Source organism: Moschus berezovskii, chromosome 3 (genome assembly GCF_049115385.1).
Source record: "Moschus berezovskii isolate FMDL1 chromosome 3, NW_MosBer_1.0, whole genome shotgun sequence".
NCBI classification, from domain to species: domain Eukaryota; kingdom Metazoa; phylum Chordata; class Mammalia; order Artiodactyla; family Moschidae; genus Moschus; species Moschus berezovskii.
In genome coordinates, this window is record NC_142462.1 from 66,170,632 (window position 1) to 66,197,058 (window position 26,427).

Consider the following 26,427-nt stretch of genomic DNA (forward strand, 5'->3'; position numbering starts at 1 on the left):
GTCTCTTACAATAAAAGCACTAATCCGATCATAAGGAGCCTAGCCTTAAGACCTCATTTAAATATAATAAACCTCCCCATAACCCCCATCTCCAAATATCATCACACTGGAAGGTAGAGTTCAACATATGAATTCTGAGGGCACATAACTCAGTCCAAAGCACAAGATAATTTAATAAATAAAGGATAATGTTTTCAAAGAAGACTGCTAGAAAATTTGGATTTCCACATGCAAAAAGAAAAGAAAAGAAAGATGAAATAAAGAAAAATAAATTTGAACTTTCTTACCGTATTTTTTGTAAGTACTAAAACTATAAAACGGGAATAAAAATTAGAGAATCTGTGATTTTGGTTTAGGCAAATATTTCTTAAAGTATAAAAGGCACATACCATGAAAGAAAAGAATTGGCTAAGTGAACTTCATCAATATTTACTATATTTGTTCTTTGAAGAAAAAGACTGTTAAGAAAATGAAAAAAAAAAGCCACATATTAGGAAGAAATACTTGCCAAAACTCAGGTAAGTTTTATACAGACTGTATAAAGAAATCATGCAACTAAATAATAAAAAGGCAAACAAAAAATTTAATTTTTAAGAAATTTAATAGATATTTCACCCCTGAAGAAAGCAAAGGATAAATAAGCACTCCAAATCATTAGTCACTAGGGAAATGCATATTGCAACCACTGTACGCCCCTTGCTAGCTCAGTCAGTAAAATATCAACCTTCAGTATAGGAAACCACCTGCCAAACAGGAGATGCGAGCTTGCTCCCTGAGTTGGGAAGATCCCCTGGAGAAGGAAATGGCAACCCACTCCAGTATTCTAGCTTAGGAAATCCCATGGACAAAGGAGCCTGGCAAGCTATAGTCCCTGGGACCTGACTTAACAACTAAACCACAGCCACTGAAATTTAAAAGAATGGTATTTATCAAGTATTAGTGTGTGGTTAGAAATATCAACAACCTCAGGTATGCAGATGATACCAGTCTAATGGCAAAAAGTAAAGAGAAACTAAAGAGCCTCTTGATGAGAGTGAAAGAGGAGAGTTAAAAAGCTGGCTTAAAATTCAACATTGAAAAAACTAGAATCATGGCATCTGGTTTCATAGCAAATAAAAGGAGAAAAGGTAGAAGCAGTAACAGATTTCGTTTTCTTGGGCTCCAAAATCACTGTGGGTGGTGACTGCAGCTATGAAATTAAAAGACTCTTGCTCTTTGGAAGGAAAGCTATGACAAACCTAGACAACATAATCAAAAAGCAGAGACATCATCTTCTCAACAAAGGTCCCTGTATTTAAAGTTATGATTTTTCCATTAGTCATGGACAGATGTGAGAGTTGGACCATAAAGAAGACTGAGCACCAAAGAATTGATGCTTTCAAACTGGGGTGCTGGAGAAGAGTCATGAGAGTCCTTTGGACTGCAAGGAGATCAAACCAGTCAATCCTTAAGGAAATAAACCCTGAGTGTTCATTGGAAGAACTGATGCCAAATCTGAAGCTCCAATACTTTAGTCACCTGATGCAAAAAGCTGACTCATTGGAAAAGACCCTGATAGTGGGAAAGATTGAGGGCAGGAGGAGAAGGAGGTGACAGAGGATAAGATGATGAAATAGCATCACCAACTCAATGGACATAAATTTAAGCAAACTCCAGGATATCATGAAGGACGAGGAAGCCTTGTGTTCTGCAGTCTATGGAGTTGCAGAGTAGGACATAACTTAGTGACTGAACAACAACATCATAAGTGTTTGTGGAACAAATGGAACTCACATACTATTGGTACAGCTTCTTTGAAAGTCAGTTTGACAAATTTGCTCTATGGTTAAACATTCAGTTACTATATGACTCAGTTATTTCACTTGTAGATATTTACCCAGGAGAAATGAAAACATGTATCCACACAAATATTTTATGTTCATTGCTTCTTTATTGATAATAGCCAAAAATTGGGAAGCAACCCAAGTGTCCGTGAACTACTGATTGATAAACTAATTGTGTTATTGACATGTCTCTATAATAGTATAGTATTAAATGTCTAATATATGCAGCAACATGGATTAATCTCAAAAGCAAATAGACTATGTTAGAAAACGAAGGCAAATAAAGGAATGCATATGGAATTATTCCATTTATATAAAATTCTAGAAAGGGGACGACAGAACAAAATGGTTGCATGGCATGAGTGACTCAATGGCCATGAGTTTGAGCAAGCTCCAGGAGATGGTGAAGAACGGGGAAGCCTGGTGTGCTGCAGTCCATGGGATTGTAACGAGGTGGACACGACTGAGTAACTGCACAACATAGTGATAGAAAGCTCAACCGGGAGCCAAGAATGGAGATGGAGGAAGATTTGCTTGGGGAAGGGCATGAGGAAACATTTTTGGGTGATTCAGGTGTATCATATATTGATCTAGTGATTATGTGCTTGGGTAGATTTTGAAAAATCATTGAATTTTATACTTAAAAGTGCTGAATTATGTTTCTGTCTTAACAAGGAAACTGTTGGCAGGTTGTTATTCCTTTGAAAGTAATCTTTTCTTTTTTGTTTGGCAGCTTTTATAAAATTTTTAGGGAAGAGGAGTTCCTTAGTGTTCTGCAGTTTTATTACAGTATATCACAGTGTGATTTCTTTCTATTTATTTATCTTACTTGTGATTTACTTTGATTACAGAAGCTGTAAGTCATGCTTTTATCAGTTGTAGAAAATTTTGTTACTATCTCTCAAATGTTACCTCTTCCTTGTTCCTTTTTTATTCTCTTACTTTGGGGCTCTAATTACACTGACATTACATTTTCTAATAATATTCTCCATCTCTCCTACTTTTCATTTCCTTACCTCTCTGTGCTAAAGTCTAAGCACTCTTTTAGATAGATATGCCAGTTCTTCTTTCTTTCATTTATAGTCATCCAATCCCTGGTCAGGAAGATCTCCTGGAGAAAGGAAAGCCTACCTACTCCAGTATTCTTGCCTGGAGAATTCCATGGACAGAGGAAACTGGAGGGCTACAGTCCATGGGGTTGGACAGGACTGAATGACTAACACACTTTCTTACTCATTAATGCTGGTTACTTCCTTATGAGTTCTGTCTTTGGATAGTAAGTGCCTATTGGTAGGAACTTATCTATAGAAAACTTGAAAACCCAAACTCTGAATTGAGAGATTATTCCTGAAGAGATTTATACTTCCTTCTGCCAGATTCTTGGAGTCAATTAAAATTAATTCTTAACTGTTCCAAACCATAAGCAGTGTGAATCTGAACCCCACCTTGAGAGTGGTATGTGGATTCTCAAGGGAGAATCTTTTCCCTTTCAGAAATCACCCTAGATCATCAGCCCCCAACCTTTTTGACACCAGGGACCAGTTTCATGGAAGACAGTTTTACCATGGACTGGGAGCGGGGTTGGTTTCAGGATGATTCAAGTGCATTATATTTATTGAGCATTTTATTTCTATTGTTATTACTTCTGTTCCACCTCAGATTATCAGGCATTAGATCCTGGAGTTTGGGGACCCCTGCCTTAGATAGGCAATGTTCCTTTCACTTTCCTTTCCTGATGATAGGTATCGTTTTTTCTAGTCCAGTCTATTAATGATGATGAAAGCGATCTGGTTCTATCTCTTGATCTTACACAGTCCTGAACTCTGTACTCCTAATCCCTTCTTGACAATGAAAGGAAAACTCAAGGGTCTAGGATCCTGGGAGTATCCAGTGAACACCCTCAGGGCAGCATCTACTTTGCACAATGAAAATAAATTAACAGAACTCTTTGAAAAATAAATAATTAAAAATACTTTAAACAATGATGATTTATTAATACTGATTACCTACATTAAGAATATATATGTGTGTGTGCTTATGAGATACTTTATATATGAATTTGTTTCCTTCTTGTGACATCAGGGATTACATAGACAGTTTTGTGTTCAACTGATGACTCAAAATATTCAGAGACTTAAAAAAACATTGTTTTCAAGGTCAAATCAAATTGGAAGCAATTGTTCTTCATTCCATTTATATGACCTATGTAACTTGTCTCGGTAAAACTAGTACAAAAAATGCCTTTTTGTAGATGGATAGTTAGAATACCATACAGAATTCATTTTTGTCTGTCAAAACCAAAATTATTTGCAACCCATAGATACATACAACCTTGTAGGCTGACACCTCACTTAACTGTTAAATCACCTAAAAGATTATCTTGTCTTTCTTTTATGTGAATTCAGGAGCACAAAGCTATTTAAAATTCCTTCTCTATTCTATTAGGAGTATTATATTTCTTTGGCAGTCCTAAAGAGAATCAGCTCAATATTTTAACATCATATCTTTCAAAGCTACTTTGGGTTATTTTTTTAAAAGTTAGATTGAAACCTGAGGGGGAAAAATATACACTATGTATATGGGATGAATTTCAGCAGGGTTCAATAGCTCAGACTTCTTTCACACCCTGTCTATTGTCTAGATAAACCATTCTCTATTAGCATAGTAACATTCAAATATGCAAGTGATTAGTAAGTAAAAGCTTAGGTAGGTAGATTGTGCTTTCACCTACTACTCTCTGCGTGTTTGAATATGCACAAGCATGTATATTGTGTTTTCGCATATAAGTTTTAGAATGTCCCAGAAGGGCATAAGAATGAAAGAAAAAATAAGATTCACTGTACCATTAAAAATAGTCTATAAGACCAAATGTAGGGAAAAGAAATTATTGAAGCATAGCTCAGGTAATTTTAAAAGACTGATGCTAATAGGCATTAGAAGCTGAACACATTCTGAATTATAAAATGAAAGAAAATAGTGGACAAAGAAGACGATAGCAATAATAACTACCACTTACTGAGCTTCCTGAGTTCTTACTATACATTAGAAATACATTGAGTACTTTACTTAGAAAGTCTCAACTCTAAGAGAATCCATTTATCAAGTATTTAATACATGCCACTTTTATCCATGGAACAGTTTTTTGAGTTAGGTACTATTATTTGCCCCATTCTGCAAATATGGTAACTGACATTTAAGACCTTTATCAACTTGCCCAAACTTACATAAACTTTAAAGTGTTAAGTCAGATATCCACTCCAAGATAGGCTGTCTGCAGAGACTATACTCTATAGCAGCCGCTCCATTATATTGTCATCTAACTACTGAAGCCTTCTGCAACCCCGTTGTTGTTTTTGAGTCACCCAGTTGTGTCTGACTCTTTGTAACATCATGGGCTGCAGAATGCCAGGCTTCCCTGTCCCTCACCATCTCCCTGAGTTTGTCCAAGTTCATGTTCAATCAGTGATGCCGTCCAGCCATCTCATCCTCTGATACCCTCTTCCCCTGCCCTCAACCCCGTTCAGTTCAGTTCAGTCGCTCAGTCGTGTCTGACTCTTTGCGACCCCATGAATCACAGCACGCCAGGCCTCCCTGTCCATCACCAACTCCCGGAGTTCACTCAAACTCACCTCCATCGAGTCGGTGATGCCATCCAGCCATCTCATTCTCTGTCGTCCCCTTCTCCTGTCCCCAATCCGTCCCAGCATCAGACTAATCTATCCCAATTTAAAAGTGGACAAATAGAGGTAGAAACTAAGTAACTTGCACAGGATTACTTGTGAGTAATATTAATAGCATCCAGTTTAAAACTGGTTTAGTCTATTTCAAGACTCTATGCACTTTCTACTATATTATTCAATCTTTGTGACAGCATTTTTCATTCTTCAGTTATACATTCCTTTGGTCATTCATTTAATGAATGTCTGTTGAGCACTTTGTACCATGCATTCTTTTGCATGTATTTAAATTTTTTTAAATAAGAGAGTCAATGCAAGAAAATGTGCAACTATCACTGGTAATTTTATGATTCTATGATTTTCTATCATAAATATCTTAACCTCTTGGTTTATATGACATTGAAACTGAGTCTAAGTTTTATATCAGAATCGGTTTCCAGACAATATGCTGAACTTAAAACCTACCCTATCATTGCAGAGATGATTACTTTTATTTCACAATTCTGCTTGAATGATTATTTAAGTAGACAAAATGGGTAATTGTGTCCTTTCTAAGTCCTTATCCAAAATAGCCAGTTTAATAAGGTAAACCAATATTTGGACTTATCAGGAGAATGTTCTTTGCCAACAAGTAAGTAAAAAGGTCTTTTCCACATCATTAACACTTGATGTTGGGATAGTAGTTCTTAGAAGGAGTCTCATAATAAAAGCAGTAGTGATGTCAAGAACTAATTGACTGATTTTAATTGAAGAACATTTATATGACAGTAAGATGTATTCAACTTGGTTTTGCTTTTCTTTAAAAAGCTGAAACTCTTCTTCCCAGTAGTAATTAAAAATAAATAGCAGTCATTTACTTACTGTGGGCTTCTAATGGCCACAACATTGCTTCCTTGCATGAATGATTTACTGATCTAAAGCAAAGTAATTCAACACTGAAATTATCTTGAAAATTAAAAACCATTCTAGATAATGAATAGTTTAAATTTCTATAGCACCAATTTATGTATAGTTTTCCTTTTTAATGTATTCTTTTGCACGTATACAACTTACTAACAAAAATGGTCTGGTTGAGACTCCACCTCCATGAACCATGTATAAAGCTCAGACTCTGGGGTTAAGTCTATAGACTTGGGAGTGACAATTATTCATTCAACTATCATTTATTGCAAAGTTTCTTTGAGCTAGATATTTTCTGAAATTCTTTTGGGAAAAGAAGAAGAAAAAAATTAGTCTCTGAAAAGGAATTATTATAGGCTTAGGATAATGTTTAATCTAATTTCATCCCTTTTATTTAGTTATATTATAATTTATGTGACCAGTCCCTTATTGATTATTTAAAAAGATACTTTTTTATTGCTGTAAAAGGTGTATTATATTGAGTATATCTGGTAATAAATATTTGTTAGTATTTCTCATTATTTCCTTGGAATGTATTTCTAACAGTAAATAACTAGGTTAAAAGACACATACATTTTACTTTATTAATAAATTTGACAAAAATCTACCCCAAATTGCAAAATAGGAAAAAAATAATTGTAGGAGCCCAACAGTGACCACGAGAGAGAATGGTTAAGGAAGCAGAGATGTACCTGCAAACAAGACTCTCTGCTTGGGCAGAGCATGCTTGCAAACAGGATGTTCTGCCAGGAAGCCTGCACACAATATCCAAGGTTAATGGTCCGCTCGCATACGAGGGAACATGCCCTCCTTAAAAATAAGGAAGAGGCTGGAGTTCTGGGCAGGCTTCTTAGTAAACTTGCTGTGGTCACTGCCTCCCTTTGTTCCTCCCATCCTTGAAATGTGCTTGTCTTTTTGTCCTTGTTTGGTAAAAGAATGCATTGCTTAGATTTTGGTATGTGTCCAGCTACCGGGGTATAAAAATAAACCGCAAGGGGGCTTGCGCAGAATTTTTCCTCCGGCGGGAGTTGTGTCTTTGTCTGTCTTTTGTGTGTCTTGTCTTTGTGTCATTTCGCCCGCAACATTGTATCATTTTGCATTGCTACCAACACAGTATGAAAGAGCCTTTCCTTGTTTTCTTGTCAGACTTCAGAAAATAAAATATTCCATTAAATGTATGTTATTGATCATTGCTCTCCAAATACTGTCTTCAAAATTGTTAAAAAGTTTCTCATTTTCAAGAATAATTTATAAAATCAAATGGCACTAATCAAAAATTTTCAGTTGACATTGTTAGTTTGTCTTTGAAGAGATCATCTAGCTTTCTTTCTTATATATTCTGAATTTTAAAGCATTCAGAAAATTCTGTCATTTGGTTTGAGACATTTATTTGACTAAAAAAGTGAAGACTGCAGCTGGCCAAGATGACCAATGAGGTAAAAGCAAATGTCAGAAATGAAATAGATCTGTATTTTGTTGGGGCTTTTTGGGTTTTATAAAAAAAATACAGGATATTGTGAATTAAGTAGCAAACCATTTTCTTGTGCTAATGCATCATGTTTAAGCACAAAATTCTACCTACAAAAATATGAAAACAAAATACTGTGGGTAGGTTTACAGGGTCCTAACCACATCTTACTTAAAAAATAAAATTCTACAGTATCCTTACACTTAACCTATAATAATCCATTGCATTTTTATAATAGCAGTTTTGTCCTTCCTGAGTTTGTATGCTTCCCTATTTGAGCTCTTTCTTTTCTGATCTTTTGTCAATAGTTTGGTTTTTTTTTAATTTCTAGAACTATGGGACACAAAAACCGCTATGTCAAAGTCCCCCGTGGTCACATCTGGGTGGAAGGTGATCATCATGGACATAGTTTTGACAGTAATTCATTTGGGCCGGTAAGTCATCTTATTACTGATGTGATTGGATTTCAAATATAGAAACAAAAGTACATCACAGACGTTGCTCAGGTAACCCAGTCAAGACTTGTCCACGAATTTTATAGTGGAACACTTTATGTTTGAAAATTTCCTTTTAAATATCATATGGACAATGTAAGCTGTCAGTGGGTGTGTAGGTGTGTGTGTGAGTGAGACATACATATTAGACAACCCAGTCAAGTGGTGCTTTCAGCCTGCTATGATCTCAATAGAAATGGTTGTTTTTTTCTCACATAAATGTTTTGTACCTTATGTTCTCAATTAGTGTTTAACAGAAATAATGTCTTAAAAGATAGACATCAGTTTTCTAAGTCAGTAGTTTAAAAGGCATTTATAATGGAAATCTTATTGGTGAAGTAACATTTTTCAGCTTTTAATTTATAACAGAAATGCTCATGTTCCTTATACCATGTTTATATTCCATAAAATATGTGACTAAATTCATATTTTACAATTTTGTTCAGTTTTGAATGCATACAGAAGTGCTCTATTTGTGAACCCCTGCAATAACTCATTATATAAGAATGTTTTAGTTAATGGAAACTGCATTATTTCTCTTTTACTAATAAGATTAAATCTGTTAAATGTATCATGTTGGCCAAGTCCACATTAAAATGTAAACTTTAGTTTGGGTTTTAATTGAGAAAGTAAGTGTCTCTGAAATGAAGTGTTAAAAATGTTGTTGTTCTGTTATCTACTCACCTAGATCACTTTAAAATCCTAGATCTTCAACCCATTAGATTTTCCTATATCTAGACATGTACATACTTGTATGTATGTAAAAGATAATATTGAGCTCTGATAGTTACATAGGTTTGCAAAAATATTATTCACATCCTTTTGTCTAAAACTAAAAGGTTGGTGGTCTATATAAAACATTTTTCTGCACCTGTTGTGAGAAAGCACTATTACCATCACTGTAGGAGCAGTCACTTTACTCATCTTTGACTAAAAGTACAAGAGACTTGGGGTTGGATAAGTGTTTATGTGTGATTTGGAAGGGAACTTTAGGAGACAACATCTACTTCTTTTTCTAGCTGCAATGATAATAATAAAAACACCTGAGGTCGTTCCTGCTTTTGCATAGTACTTATTAAAGAAATAAAATTTAATTGTTGTAAGGTGTATCAGAGATGAAGTGAACAGATTGGAATTGTTGTAGAGGATCCCTTGGAGACTGTAGTAAAAGTGACTGTCATGAAGAAACTTAGTAGCAACTTGAAAGTGAAAATAAATCACCTAAAAGCAGTTTTGTTTCTTTTTCACCAATAAAATTAAATCTATTAAGTGTATCATGTTGGCCAAATCCACAATAAATGTAAGTTTTAGTTTGGGTTTTAATTGTGAGGGTAAGTGACTCTGAAATGAAGTGTTAAAAATGTCTTTCTGTTATCTGTTGCACATGTGGGGTAAATAATTACTAATTTAACAAGTACTAAAGCTTGAAATTGAGTTGCTTTGAAATGAAGCCAATGCAATCTTATCTATATAATTAGTATTATTGTCAGTTACTTGTATTCCAGAAACTTTCTTATTTGGGAGAGAAAAATAATAGAGTTGATAGCCAGGATACTGGGAATTGCAATTCGAACCTTCAAGATCATATCTATTGTGTAGTTCTTTCTGGGTTCTCTTTCCTGCTGTGTTCTTCATAGTAGTACTGTGAACCACTGAACTTTAAGTAGACCTATGTAAGTTGAAAATATATCAGCAATGAAAATATCTTCTGTCACTTATATGCTTTAAAAAAGAGAGAAAGAAAAAGTGAGAACCGTGTATGAAGGGCAATCTCATTGGGTTTATTACAATAAGAAACTACAATATGCAAAACATTGACAAATATATTCTGCGTAAGACCTTAATGGCATTGATTTACATCAAGTTTTTAAATTAAATATACTTGAATTTACAACTTGAACCAGTAATATGAATCAGATACATAGAACCACTTTGAAATTTAGTGATTTTCTTTTTTTTTTTTTTTAATGGATATAAATATATAGATGCAGAATGGCTTTTGGTTCACAAGTTGGAATAAACTATAAATTTCCATTCACTTAATTTGTATTGTTTTCATTTGTCAAAATTAGATGAAGAACCTGTACTAGAATGAAGGAAAATATTTGTCACATCAGATACTAACCTATTTGTATTTATGACTTTCAGTACATATATTTTTACCCTTACAGTAGATTTCATATTTACATTCCAATAGCATTTATGACTAGGAATAGTGATTAGTAGTGATGCTCCCAAATGAGTTTAAAAGAATAGAGGGGGAAAAAATGAATTAACGGCCTACCATTTTTATTTAAAGCTAAGCTCTGATGTTTGAGTACAGAGATTTCATATTACATCTTTGACCAATTAATGGTTATCTGAATATTTTAATTATTTTAATATTTTTATAATTCTAAAAAATAACAACTAAAGTTTTACAATTCTAAAAAAAGCAAAATAATCTTGAATCTTAAAATGCATATGGACTTGAAAGTTGTTATATTTTTCCAATAATTCTCAGTTATTTTTCCAATAATTCTCCATCAGTAATACTGGAGATTGTGGAAGGTCAGGAAGTTTCAGGCTTTCTGGATTGTTGATTTATTTCTCCCCCTTGGAACAGGGAATGCACTTTTCCTGGAAATAAGCTCCCTATCTAAAATTAGCCAGAATTGTCTCTAGGATGCTTATCTTGACTTTGTAGAAATTGACTGAAGCCTTTACCCTTTGTTTCCCTCCCAAATAACTTCAGAATTGTAGCTAACTCCGGGAGTTGGTGATGGACAGGGAGGCTTGGCATGCTGTGATTCATGGGGTCTCAAAGAGTCGGACATGACTGAGCGACTGAACTGAACTGAACTGAATGTTTGACATGCTTTAACTTTTTGAATTGTAATTATACTTTATCATAGCATCTCTTCAATTTATTTTAAATTGTTGCCTATGGGTAATCACGTTGGAGTTCACTTTTTCCATATTCAAGTAAATTTTTAGTTGTAATCTAGAAAAGAAGAAAAGAATGTCTTACTCTATTTTTTACCTCGTTTGTTCTAAAATTTCCTATTTATTTTTTAATATTTGAATTTTCTTTTCTGATTTGGTTTATTGCCACTGTATGTAGGCTCAAGAGGGAATTAAATAGTTTTATGGATGAAAGATTAATAATGGGTTATAAATTTAAAGATAGAAAAGTTGTTATAGTAATAGAATGCATTACATCTATTCGCATTCAAAATCCAAATATCTGAGATCCAAAATCTGCACTTTTAATTTGTAGAGGATGATGTTATGGAGAGAATCCAGTAGACTCCTTTATGAACATAGATAGAGTAAAACGGAAAATCAGATAACTTAAGTTTTGGACCTCATCAATCACATAACTTATATGGTCTACATTTCCTCATGAATAAAATGAAGTATTTCCTCTCCTCTGAATTCATCTTCAATAGATGTTTAATATAATAAGCATCAATTCAGTTCAGTCGCTCAGTCGTGTCTGACTCTTCGCGACTGCATAGTCCACAACACATATAATTTATTTAATGCACTTCTATTTCAGATTGCTGAGGATGTTCACTAGAAACAATGATGTATTTTTGAATATAACCTTTGTTTCCCTCCCAAATAACTTCAGAATTGTAGCCAACTCTGGGAGTTGGTGATGGACAGGGAGGCTTTCTAAAAATAGAAAAAATTTTTAAAGAACATCTTCAGCAACCTAAAATAGGAATACAATTTAAGTATGTTTTATCGATAGGATGAAATATTATGCAGTCATTAAAAATCTGTATTTGTGAAGAATTCAATGACAGCACATTCATGATATTGTTTTAAGTGAATACATGAAACTAAAAAATGGATTGCAATGTTATGTTAATTGAGCCAGGAGTTATGATTATGGTCAATTCTTTTTTATACCTTTGCACTTCACTATATTGTAAAAGGTCTGCAGCAAGTTTTTATTATCTTTATAATCAGAAGAAAACTAAATATTCAAAAAAATAAGATAAAGGTGATTGAAGTAATGACTTCTAAGTTTCATTCTAAATTCTCTAAAATGGTTTATAGTGCCATGGCCAAAGGGAAGAATATCGATATCACAGATGTGATTGGGTAGAAAATGTTTCAATTATGAATGTCTCTATGGAAGATCTCTGTACCAGACCTCTTGAATATATCATCATTGTACAATGAAAGAAAGTGTCCAGGCTTCTCATAATATGGGTTCACTAATGTATGACTTCAATTCAGATTTCCAGTGTGAAAAATATACTTTGTTAGTATCCTTTAATGTTTTTATTATCGTCTGAAAATGTTTTTCAGTACATATTACTGCTTGATTTCACTGGAGTATGCATTAGAGATAGCTCTTGATTGCTTAGAAAATTCAGAAAGCACTTCTCTTAATAATTTTTTGCTCCGTGAAAGACATTATAACCTTTCCCTTTACCATCCCTACTTCTGTGTAGATGGAATTAATATAATTTCTATTGAGGTATGTTCTTTGCCACCACGCAAAAGTAACTGATTACAATAGATATTGTTGAATTTTCTGCTTGCTTTAGAAGGAAAGCACGTAAAAGTCATGCTTTTTTTTGTATGTGTGTGCACATAGCTATGAATTTTCAAATAGTTATTTTTAACTATTTTGGATTAGCAGACTGTTCATCAATTAAAAGACAGGCAGCAGTTCTTTTTTTGATTTATTATAAATATTCATTTTATTACTTATATTTGAAATGGTTTCATAGATACCCATTCTTTTTGGTGAAAACATAGATTGACCCTTTCTATGGCCTTCATTTAGCTTGCACCTTCCCTATCTTTGAATTTCTTTCAGTTAGTTTAATCTAGTTTTAATTTATGAGGCACTGAAATTCATTCGTTACTTGCTGCATAAAGATTTGTTGTCAGAATGTATGTCATAGTTGAAATTCTTGGGTTATAGTATCTAAAATAATGTTTTTAATTTCATTCACCAAAGGATATTAGGGAGAAAAAAAAAACCTTTGGTATAAACATTTCAGGTGGCATGACCTTTCTAATCTATATAAAAGTGTTTTGACTTTTAGATTTGTGGTCAGAGTGTCACCTTGTGAACAGTTTGTATGTAGGAACCATGAAGCAGACCTGAACAATTTGGTGCAGAAACTATGTATGATATACTGCCTCTATCTGAGAGTGGAAACCAAGGAATTATACTAAATATGAATTCTTTTTAGTTCCAAGTCATTTGGAAAAGAGCTAACCCAATCACTTATTTCATAGATGCCTAATTAAATAAAATACTAGCCCCCTAAAATTTTTTCTTGAAGGAATTATGCCTAATAGATAATAGTTTTTAAATAATTGAGCATTAGAAATATTCTTTCTTAATTAAATGATTGATGATCTAAAAATGATAATCTATAAGAAAACACTGAAGATGAAAATTCCATTAAACTCCTTTTGAACTTAGTGAAATTCAAAACATTTTTTTACTTTTTACAAAAGTACCAAAAAAGTAAAAGAGAGGAAAAGTAAAGTGTATGTTTTCCTATCATGTAAGTCTTTCATTCTGTCTTCAAGACAAATTTTTGAACTGAATATTGATTCAGTTATCCATATTGATTTTAGCCTAGATTGTGCTGGCTGGAATGGGTCAGGAGAGATGAGGATTGTATTAATTACAAGAGAGTACTAGATTAGGTAATATGTGGGAAATGAACATTGAAAGAGGTTTATTAGTCATTCTATTTTGAATTTTCTCCCTGTGTTATGCATTTTTGGTAAAAAAGAAAAAAAGAAATATAGTATGTGATTAGGCAACAAAATAAGGTTCTTGGAGATACAACGGGGCTAAAAGGAAGAGAAAAGGAAAGAGTATTATATCTTATAGACCAACTGACAAAGGGAAGCATTGGAATGGAGTTTGGGGACATGTTTGAAAGATTTAAAGAGTGTAAGGACAGAGATTCAAGTTGTGGATGATAGGAGTGCACTGAACCTGGGAGTCTCCCCAGTGCTTTCACCACTATCGTCAAGAGATGCCTTGATGCCTAGGAAGAGCATAAGTGGGTCAATAGATAAAATGACTGAGGTATAAGCCCAGCCTGGAAGGAGGCAGACAAATAATAGGGCAGAAACAACACAGCACTCTAAGTAGAGGGGTGAGACAGATCCTCTTAGAAGAGTAGACATTTGTGTACTGAAAACCCATAAGTAAAACCTACAAAATCTTCTGAGAGGGTTTGGTAAAACAGAGTGTTCTGAAATCCATGAAAATAATAATTATTTGGTACAATCTCATACTGCAAAAAACACTCTGGATGCTGCATGTTTTGTGAATGAAGTGGTTTATGCTTGGAGTGGTTAATATGTTTCAGCTTCATTGGAAACATTGTTTGAACAGTACAGAATATTCTTGTGGACTTATGAGAATGAATTGACATTTCATTTTATGTATTGTTGAAGTGTAGCATTTTCCTTGTGTAAATTCTCTTCCACAGATAGAATAACTTTTATTTAAAATCAGCCATCTTCAAATAAAGAAAAAGGTCATTAGACTATGTTGACAGAATTCAAGTTAAGTGTTTTATTCACACTTTCTTTGAAATATGTTGCTTAGACTTTAATTGGTTGTATTTTCCAGTTTCCTTGTAGTACATGCTATTGTTCATTAAAATTTTTGTTAGGAACTAAAACAATCTCTCTTTGTAGAAGAATATTTGTGATAGAAGTCCCTTGGTTCCTAAAATCATAAAAGCCTACTTTGTTGTTTTCCTTCAATTGTTTTTCACAATTTCTTTTAAACAGTGCCAGAACCTAGCAACCTCACATATTTTACTTATGTATAATTCTTACTTGGCTGGTATAGACAAAAGCATGCATTTCATAAAAAGGCCAAAGCCAATGAGAAGAAATGCCATAATAATGAAAATATCTGTATATCCAAAGTGCTAAGTCTCAGAAAAGAATCAATTCTCTAGAGCAGTATTCAAAACAGAGAAATGTTCATGCAGCAGAAAGAAATTTAAAAAACCCACAAAAATCACTTAGGATCAGCATCACTGTTGGTTGGATTTAGTTATAATACAATTTGAACATTTATATATATTATATCTATATATGTATATATGATTGTTTTTAAAGAGCATGGAGACATAATACCAACGAGAGCTAGTGGTGAAGTACATCTTCCTCCCCATGAGAACAGAGACAAACTGAGCTTCCATTTCTACCAAATCAAATTTTGTTTGTTTTAATTATTCTGCTAGCACAGAAATCATTTTCCACATGATTTCATTTTCAGATAGGAGAGATATCAGCAGAATTGTCATTAAACTTCATTGCAGATACTGTCCCTTAGGGCCATTTAGTTAGAATTAAGCATGTCCATTACACTAGAAATGTTATATTTACTGACAGTGGGTCAGGAGACAAAAATTAGTGAATTATATGCAGTATTATCAATTTAGCAGTTTTACAAATTCTCAAAAATTTTTAAGTGGGATTGAAATCCTTATCTTATTATTTATAAGACATAATCAGTGTCTATATTACATGTCTACATAAAAAAATAAAATGAAAAATATAAGGAGCTCAAAACAATAAACAATATAAGGAGAAAAAAAATCAACTCTTGAATACTTTGCAGTTTAAGGTTTGAGATTGAATTTCCTCATTTCAATAGATATTTATTTATAAAATATGTACGATTTCCTGTCTACCTCTCCTAATATGCAAATGCAAAGCAATGTAAATGACTCTGTCTTTCTACTGAGCTTCTGAGAGATGACTTTCTTTAGAAATTTTTAATTTTCCTAAAGCTTTTCTTCACTCAGTTCAGTTGCTCAGTCGTGTCCGATTCTTTGCAACCCCATGAACTGCAGCACGCCAGGCCTCCCTGTCCATCACCAACTCCCGGAGTCCACCCAAGCCCGTGTCCATTGAGTCCTAAAAAATGGCTTTGCTTTGTGTCAGTATCTTATTGGGCTGTTTCCTGAAAAAACTTGCAAGAGTATTAAAAGATCAGTTTGATTGTCAAAGACAGACGATTCTTTTCTGTATAATGGAGCCATATATGGAGTCTGTAATTGTAAAATAACCATAGTTTTAGATATTATCCACTGGAAGACCCATGCGGGTTTGTGTTATGTTAACATTTGTCTAACTTGATGAATCAAACAAGTGAAAATGGAATTCTTTATTACAGTGTCAGAGTCAGAACACTGAGGTATGTTCTACTGATAGGGCATCACAGGCCCCATCACTTTTTCACAAAATAACATTGATTCCTATAATACGGTTCCTAGGTATTCTGCTCCAACTCATCCTCCTGTCAGCAAGAGTTTTTCTTAAAAGAACTCTGATCACATCATTTCACTTCTTGAAATAATATCATCAGCTGACAGCACCTATCATGCTTAATGAAGAAATGTTAGAAGCTTTCCCTCTTAAATAAGAAATAAGACAAAAAGGTTAGCTTACCACCTCTGTTCAACACTGGGCTAAAGGTCATTGCCAGTGCAGATTAAGGCAAGAAAAAAAATAGAAAATGTGGCAATTGGAAAGGAAAATTCCAAAGTTTTTTTGTTCTCAAGTGTATTATTGTATAGTTAGGAAACCTAAGAGGAATCTGCAAAATTATTCAGACAAATACACAAGTTTATTTGTGTAAGAGCTATCATATTAGGTGATAAACAGGTCTAGACTTCATCAACAAATAGAAAACACCTTTAAAGAACTTGCCATTTGAAATAGCAATAAAAAATGCAGGATAGTGGTTAGCTTTGGAAGGCATGTAGGTGGAGATGGGTGAACAGGGACACCAAATTACTGGTACTCTCTTAAACCTTAAACAGGCTGGTAATGATGTAGCTGTTCATTATATTATGTGTTATACTTTGTATGTCTGAAGTGGAATATTTTCAATAACTACATAAATATTAAAAGTTGGCTTCAGTGGCCACACAAAACTCATGGCAGATCTTTCTAATATGTTTGGGTCATGGGGTATGGAGGTACACATACCACACGTCTAAATATTTAATAGCTATAAATCAAGTTGATCTTTTCTTTTAACTTGATAATGATACCTGCTTATGGCTAAAACCAGCAAACATATGAAAGATGATGGAATTTAATTATTATAAGTCTACATATTCTACTGGAAGGCCTGGGATGTTTGAAAAAGTAATGTAAAACATATAATTCATAAATTATTATATTTTTATTCATAAAATTTTTCTGGCCTCCATTTTAGCAAAATCACAATATTGTTATAATATTTTCACATATTTGCATTTTACTTAATAATTATATAAAGGATTAAAATATTTAATTGCATTAGAGTATAGAAAATGTGAATATATATTTATCAAAATGTAAATGAAAAGTAAATTTAAAAAATGGAAAAGTAATTTTTTCAAATTTTTCTAAAAATTTTTTGTAAAATATCAAAAAAACAAGAGTTGGTGATGGACAGGGAAGCCTGGTGGCTGCAGTCCATGGGGTCGCAAAGAGTTGTAAACAACTGAGTGACTGAACTGAACTGAAAATATCAAAAATACCTCTTAAAAGTCAAAAGGCAAAGTGACTACTAATGAACATAAAAATTATATTAAAATTATTGAATTTTTAGGTATTAAAAGAATTTAATCTTTTTAAATATTTTTATAAAAGCATATCTATTTACAGTTTGAGGGTTTGAGTTCCATATATTTGTCCATGAAAAGAGTCTATATTACCCTTTATGCATATCATATCCTAAACTACATATATGCAAATTTAAGAAGCACTTTTAAGCTTTTAAATTTTTTGCTCAGGAGAGTAATGAATAACAAGAGCCATGTCTGCAAGACTGATCTGGGAAAATAATGAGAGATTAGATTACAGATAGACCACAGGTAGAGAATGCAATTACTCAATGATTTTATTCGTTGAAGTGGGAGATGATAAAGTGGCAATAATAAAAATATGAAGAAGTGGGTTGATTTGAGTCCTTAGGAAACAAGAATTGATTGGATTTTTGTTAGATTCCTTTGACTAGAATTAACTCACCATATCTGTTAGGGAAGTTCCCAGCTCAAATACTCAGTTACCTTCATGCTTACCTGTGATGGATCAAATCTTAAAATTGAGCATGATGAGCTTAATCATAATGATAGTTTTTTGATGATCTTTATGTGGAAGAACAAAAGATGGAAGTGACAAGGTAATGTCTCCAAGCTTCTTTGGTTAGCAAAATGTATGTAGAGATATTGTGGCAGTCTTGGCTACCTGGTGAGAATTGTGCTCATACTGATTAGACTTGCTGTTCTGACCTTAGAAAAGAGAACTGAGTTTTGCTTATGACTCATTAGCACTTATAGACAAGTATTCCATCAAAATTCTGTTGTCAGGACTTTCCAGGTGGTCTAGTGCTTAAGACTCCAGGCTTTTACTCTAGAGATGCAATTTCCACCCCTAGTCAGGGAAGTAAGATCCTACATGCCACTCAGAGTGCTCCCTCTTCTCCCCACAAAAAAACCGTTTCTCTTCTTTTACATTTAGCATCCATGTCAGCTGATCAACTACTCATCCATTTCACAGACCTTCTCTGCTCTTTTTCTAAAGTTCTCACCTATTTCAAAAGGTGAGAAGGTGAATCAAAGAATGCAGAGGCTAATGAGAAGGAAACATTATGTAAAATAAATATTTTGATTGCTGGCCGACAGAAAAGCAGGTTTAAAATTTTCTTTTCACTGTTGTTATTTAATGTTATTATTTGAAATGTAGATATATATACTTCATTTCAATAGTTTTAGGAAGCAAGAAAAAAATCATTAGTTTTGATGAAGGAAGGATATAGAGTATTTGCACTAATTTCCACTTACATTAACTGATCATCCCTTTAACTAAAATTTTAGTATTAAATATAATGGTATTCTGTTCAGTGGAAGGAAAGGGGAAATTATATGACTTCATCAAGTTGTAGAATTTGGGACCTTGCTTTTTTCTAAATCACTAAACCTGGTTTTCATAAAGGTAATAATTATTAACTAGAATTTACTTTAGACTAACAACTACATTAGGCTAAGGTTTTATGTAGACCCCCAGTGATTTTATTTATAGTTGAAGAGCTTTAACTGAACATTTTCAAAGCTACTTAAATCTCCCTTGTTGTGCAATGTATTTGCCTATTCCCTACAGAGGCTTTAAACTCTATCTGCCTAGTATTTACTGAGAAGTTGCAGTCAAATGAAAGATTCTTCTCAAATGAGCCATGACTATATTTAGGTTGTTCATATAAATTAAGTTTCACTTCACAAAAGAAAACCTAATAAGATTATAAATTATGTAATTTCTCCAAGTCATTATGGAATTATACCATCTCTGGTCTAGGAAAAGTTCTAACCTTAAAATATTTGGTCCAGAGGCTTTTAAAACAAAATTACTTAATTTTATGCTTCTTTTGACATTAAAGCAAAAAGCAAACCAAAAAAAAAGGTATTTGTTCAGTCTTTCAAACAGAAAATTTATGTTCTGCATAGGGAATGGTAATACCATTAAATGAATGAATTATTCTTTAAATCTAAAGACATGATTTCAATGGACTGTTGTCTTCATATTCCATGCATTACCCCGAAATGACTGAAAACTAATGGAACAAAATGGGCAAGGCCATTTAAAGTCATTCATCAAAGTGCATGGTATTTAAATTACCTTCTTGCCCAGATGGACATTGCCAGTTAACTGTTATATCTTTTCAAGTAATATTTACTATTGAGTCACAAAAGTATACTTTATAAGAATTTTAAATAAATTTTCAAGAGTAAGTTTTCATTTTATTTTATTTCAGTCACCTAATACTTTATATTTTAATTTGGGAGGGGAAAAATAAATCCTACCATGCTTTAGCTGAAGTATTTTTCTCTTTAGATTAAACTATTATTTGATTTCAGAGAGGTCTCTCTACAGCCTTTGTATATTTCACATAAACATATTGTATCCATGTGAATTTTTATTCTGTGCTTCTTCACCCTGTCACTACCCCTAATTATCTCACTCATTCTTTTGGAGTTCATTGTCTATAGCACCTTTTTGTTTATTTGTTTTAGCAAAGGAGAATTACTATTTGGTTTTAAGGAAGAATATGAATAAGATATCCTTTTTGAAAAGGGTTTAAATAGGATATACCTGTGTATGAGAACATTACCCTAAATTGATATATGGTTATCCTTTAGGTTGAGGAAGAGTGCCTTCTTTATGCAGTTATTTTCTATATTCTCTGTTTTTAATTCCTCAAAATCTCACTATGGCTATAGGGACTTTTACCATGATCTTTTGCAAAGTATATCTGTTTGAATGTGCTTTCCTATAACTTCAATCTAGTTTAAAAATAAACCAACCAAAAACATCAGGAATCATGCCAAACAGAATGATTTACAGATGCATGGGATATATGATCTATATTCTTCTTGCTTGATTGAAAATAAACTGGCCTAGAGTAAACTATAATGTCATCAAAGCTCTTTATACATTCTATGTTCTTAGCCTCTATTTCTTTTAGCACACAGTAGAAGCCTCCCTTCTGCCTTTGGTGTCCAGATCTCACCTGCTCTCAAAATTCTTTTCTTCCCAGAGAGCTCAATGGTAAAGAACCCACCTGACAAGCAGGAGATGAGGGTTTGATCCCTGAGTCAGGAAGATCCCCTGGAGAAGGAAATAGCAACCCACTCTAGTATTCTTGTCTGGGAAATCCCATGGACAGCAGAGCCTGGCAGGCTATAGTCCATGGAGTAGTAAAAGAATCTGACATATCAGCAGCTAAACAACAACCACCCCTCCCCAAAGGAGGAAATCTAATAATCTTTTAAGACAGAGAAAGAGAGAGAGAAAGGGTTGGGGCATCTGGGAAGGTGGGGAGAGAAATCAATACTATCTTTTGCAAGTATTACTTTCAACTTTTTATAATTGTAGCATGAACTTTCTCTTCCACTCAACATCCCCATATAAAGAAAATCTAATAAAGCAGTAGAAATAAGGTTGCAAGCAGAGGAATTATTTTTGTGGGGATGGCTCCCTCAAAGTATCATGAAGTTCCCTTGCTTGTCCCTGAGAGCAATGGTGAATAACAATTTGAAGTGGCCTCCTACCCAGCCTTACCCTGAGTCGATGCCCCACCCCAAGGCCTTCTGAAACTGAGGGAAGCCCAATCCCATGTCCAAAGCTGTGCACTGCTTCCCAAAGTTACAATACATATCACGGTTGGTGCCTCAGACTCTCAATCCCTAGGGTTGGTCATGTGCCAATCCTGAGCTGAGTCGATGCCCCACCCCAAGGCCTTCTGAAACTGAGGGAAGCCCAATCCCATGTCCAAAGCTGTGCACTGCTTCCCAAAGTTACAATACATATCACGGTTGGTGCCTCAGACTCTCAATCCCTAGGGTTGGTCATGTGCCAATCCTGAGCCAACTAACTATGACCTGTGGAACAAAATCTAGATGAGAAAGGACTGACGGGCCTATGATGCCCATCCTGGAACAATCAATCTTTGTCAAGTAGTGGAACACCATGGTAGTCATAGCTTGCATCAGGCTTCTACTTCTAGATCAACTAGTGTGGCCAGAAGGCAGTATTACACAAAAATTGTGGCAGTCCTGTTGCAGGAAGGGGGACCTCTTCCAGGACCCGAAACTGGGCTCTTGTCTAACACACAGAAATGAATTGTCCAAGGAGATACGTGCTGACAAAGCAAGAGATTTTATTGGGAAAGGGCACCCAGGCAGACAGCAGTAAGTTAAGGGAACCCAGGAGAACAGTTCTGCTACATGGCTTGCATTCTGGGGTTTTATGGTGATGGGATTAGTTTCCAGTTGTCTTTAGCCAATCATTCTGATTCAGAGTTCTTCCTGGTGGCACACACCTTGTTCAGCCAAGATGGATGCCAGTGAGAAGGATTCTGGGAGGTGGTCGAACATGTGGTGTCTCCTTTTGACCTTTCCCAACTCTTCTGATTGGTGGTGGCTTATTGGTTCCATTTTCCTTACCAGGACCTCCTGTGGTAAAATAACTCATGCAAATGATTACCATGGTACCTGGCCAGGGTGGGTGGTTTGTCAGTGTGCTTCCCCTAACAGTCCCATGGAAATCTTATTTTGCTGATACCAGTGTAGAGAAAGGAGTTGTTGTCCCCAGTTTCTGCAGGGTGTGAATAGGTCACACTGTCATAGAATAAAAGGTAGAAAGCATACACCCTGTAGCAAGAGACAGAAAGCGCTATGATGTTCACAGAACTTCCAGCAGGAAAGAAATGGATAGGCTTCCATGAATTCAAAGAAAAGACAGAATTTGTGCTTCTGAGCAAATGAGAAAGTAACTTTCTAGAAGTAGAGAACAAGTTAGAAGCAGGGAGGTAGAAGCCTATAGACCATATACTGGGTATTTGAGCAATTTTATATTTTGATGGAAACTCAGTTGTGGGAAGGGCAAATTCTGAAGCCATGACTAAGAACCTTGATCATCACACAAAGAAGTCTGAATATTATCCTTTGGGCTGTGAAGCACTCAGAAGGCTTTTGGGCAGCGTAGAGAAATGATAATAACAGCAATTTAGGAACACTAATCTGACGGTGTGCTGTAAAATGAGTTGGAGAATGAAGCAAAAGGTGAAATACCTTACCCTGCAAAAATGCTGTATACACATCCATAGTATACAAATTAGGCCAAGAGTTCATACCTAAAAAACACTAAAGGGAGGTTATTAGAAATGCAGATGTCTTTACCTGTCCCTTACAGATTTTGGTGTATAAGTGTGAAGTGGGGCTTTGAGATTTGCTTTTTTTTTTTTTAAGCACCAGGTGATGCTTTCAGAAATGCAGGTCTTGGAATGCAATCTGGAGAATCAGTTTAGGATCTGAGTGTGAAAGAGTCCTGGTTCATCCTTGAAATTTGCTCAGCTCAGAGCCCTGGATTTCAGCCTTGGTTTTGGTGTAATATATCTGAAGTCAGAGCCAAAGCAGAAGCTTGAAGACATGCAGCCTTACTTCTCTCCCAAGTTTCTGTGGGCTCTATTTCGTGTGGTGCCATCTCTCTGTGGATAAGTCAACTGGAAATTTTACAGCATGACTCACCGAGGAATAGCACTGAGTTCTGTGGTTTTGGTGGGGGAGCAGTGCCAGAAAAGATTAATGTATTCTGTTTTAAGACTGAAGTGAGGTTATTTTATGTAGCTTCAAGATTCCTTCTCTACTTGCAGTCTATGCAGATCCAAATTCAGTACAATTTAAATGACAAAGGGTGATTTGGGCTGTTTAACAAATGGGATATTGATATTAATCATCAAGTTTTTGGAGCTTCACCCTGAACAGAGTGGGGAGTGATAAGTCCTCCTAGGAGTCCTTACACAGATGCACTGTATTAGTAGACTTTGCTTGGCTATTCTTTGTTCAATAATTAATTAGAAGTCTTTTCAAAAATCTCCTTATGTTTCCTGAACTTGGAGCAATAAAAATTTTATCCTGTGCTGATAAATTCTAAGATTCATATTTAGATTGATTTAATATGTGTTCCAGTTAGTATGTATTTATTTTGTTTTTAATCTTATTGTTAGTTGTTCTTGTATGACAGTTTAAGATTAAAAGCTGCTGAGAGTCTGAAGCTGTGCTAAGATTTTCTTTGCATCCTCTTCCTTTTCACCATTCTACCTTTCTTCAGTCATTTTCTTTGTCAGCCCAGATAGATGCCTAGGCTTTGAAGAGTTGATTCATTCATTTGGCTTAGGGTGTGTCATGGTTACGTTCATGTTGCCAAAACCAGTGATCTTTCCCATGTATTCTTCTTATTTAGCCTTTCAACGGTTTTCTATATAGTTGACCACTTCCTCTTTAAAACATATTGAGAATTTTTTTCTCTTAGCTTCCTTGAAACTGTACAACCAGTCATTTTTTTCTCTGCTTCTTTTCACTTTCATTTTTCTCTCCCCTGGCCTGCCCCTGAGCTCTATCCTATTCTCTCATCCCTATTTAAAGCTCTCCCTGAGAAAAAATGAATCTAATGTCTTTAAAAGATGTATTTTATGCACTGGTATTCAGAATTATATCTCCAGATTGATCTTATCACACTTGGATAGTCAATAAGCATCTCACATTTAACATGTCTAGAGTGAAATTCTTTGTTCCTTCCCACTCCCATCTTCTTTCCTCAGATTTCCCAGATTTTAGTAGATGACATCACCGTCTATCCAGTTACTCAAGCCAAAAAGCTCAGAGTCCTTAATGTCTCACTTTTTATCACTCCCGTCTGCACCGTACCATCAGAGCCTGGTAATTCTGCCACCATCATATCCTAAACTTGCCTTATTTCACCCACTTCTGTTACTGCCTCTCTCACCCAAGTCATCATGAGGTCTCACCACGTGAGGTTCCTTAACTGGCCCACAAGCTTTCCTTCTTCATTTTCTAAACTCTAATATCCAGATAGCAACTGGGGCCATCTTACCCACAAATCAGGCCTCTCTCCTACAAGAAACACTTCAGTGGCTCCTGTTGCTATTAGAATTAGAAACCTTCTCCACAGCATTTTCTCTGACTCACTTGACCATCACCTTCAGGGGTCCCGCATCAGGTGGCTCCTGCATCTCAGTCTTCCCTATGCTCTGCACCACTCTGGTCTTTCAGTTACTTAAACAGGCCGTAGGTCTTCTGTACTAGGCAGATCCTCTTCCTTGAATTCTCTTCCCTTAGGTCTTTCTGCAGCTGGCTCCCTGTTTTCCCCAGTTTGGAGAAGATTTTGCTGTGTACCCAGTTTAAAGTGAAACACACACACACACACTTCTGCCATCACTATTATTACTGTGCTATTTTTTTCATAACTTACCACTATCTTATTTCACTTCTTTATTTACTTTCTTTTTTAAATCCCCACTAAATAGAAATTAAGCTTCATGAGATCAAGAACCATGTCTTTCCAGTTCACTGATATAAAACAGTACCTGGCTCATCACAAGCACTTAATACATTTTTTTTTTTAATGGATAAGTGGTTTTCTGATCTGTGAATGAACTTAGCTCTAATGGTGCCTCCTGGTTTAGAAATAAGTTAGTGGAACGTATCCAAGAACATCTTTGGAAAAAAAAGACTGTCTGTTTGTAGAGGCCAGTGGAGGTTGGAATGGTGTACTTTCCAAGAAGCAGTGGATGACTCTAGAGAGTGATATGGATTCCACCTTAAAAACAAAGTGATGATCCAGAAATCTCACTTCTGGGTATATATCCAAAGGAAATAAAACCATTATCTCAAAGAGGTATCTTTACATGTACATGAATGTACATGTTCATTGCAGCATTATTCATGAGACAAAATATAAAGACATGCTAAGTGTCCATGAGAGGATAAATGAATAAAGAAATATTGTACATACATGTTGTACATACAGATGTACAAAATATTGTACATACAAAAATGTACATATATGTGCCCACCATAATTTCTTCATTCATTATGTGCATATATATATATATATATGCATACACACAGAAAGGTATATTTATTATTCGGCTGTGAGAAAAAAGGAAATGTTACCATTTGCTGCAACATGATGGACCTTGAGGGCATTGTGCTAAGTGAAGTAAGCTAAAGAAAGACAAATATTGTATGGTATCTCTTACATGAGACATTGAAAGAAAAAAGAATTCATAGAAACAGAGAGTTGTAAAGTGCTTGCCATGGGCTGAAGGACTGAATAAATTGGGAGATGTTGGTAGAAGGGTGCACACCTTTACATTAAGATGGATAGTCTCTCAAGAACTAATGTGTAACATGGAGAGTACAGTTAACAACACTATATGTATAACTGAAATTTGCTAAAAGAGGAGAACTTAAATGTTCTCACCAACCAGCCCCCAAACTATCTATATACAGACAGATGTGTTAATAGCTAAATGAGTAGAATCCTTTCACAATATGTATGGATTTCAAGTCATCACATTGTACACTTACAATCTATTACAATTTTAATTGTCAACTATACCTCAAAGCTAAAAATAATTTTTAATTAAAAAGATTATAGGGAAAATAAGGCTCAACTAAGTAGGCTTTTGCTCTAAAACATTCAGACTCTAA

General features: G+C 34.7%; 1 protein-coding gene across 3 annotated transcripts in view; it reads left to right on the top strand.

Annotated features, from left to right (window-relative positions):
- The window catches only part of IMMP2L (inner mitochondrial membrane peptidase subunit 2), a 1,017,589-nt gene that overhangs the window by 767,781 nt on the left and 223,381 nt on the right, over positions 1 to 26,427 (top strand). For all 3 annotated transcript variants that reach the window (XM_055420858.2, XM_055420860.1, XM_055420859.2), the window contains exon 6: positions 8,200 to 8,302. In XM_055420858.2, the coding sequence (XP_055276833.1) occupies positions 8,200 to 8,302 (103 nt within the window). The remainder of the gene's footprint in view (positions 1 to 8,199; positions 8,303 to 26,427) is intronic.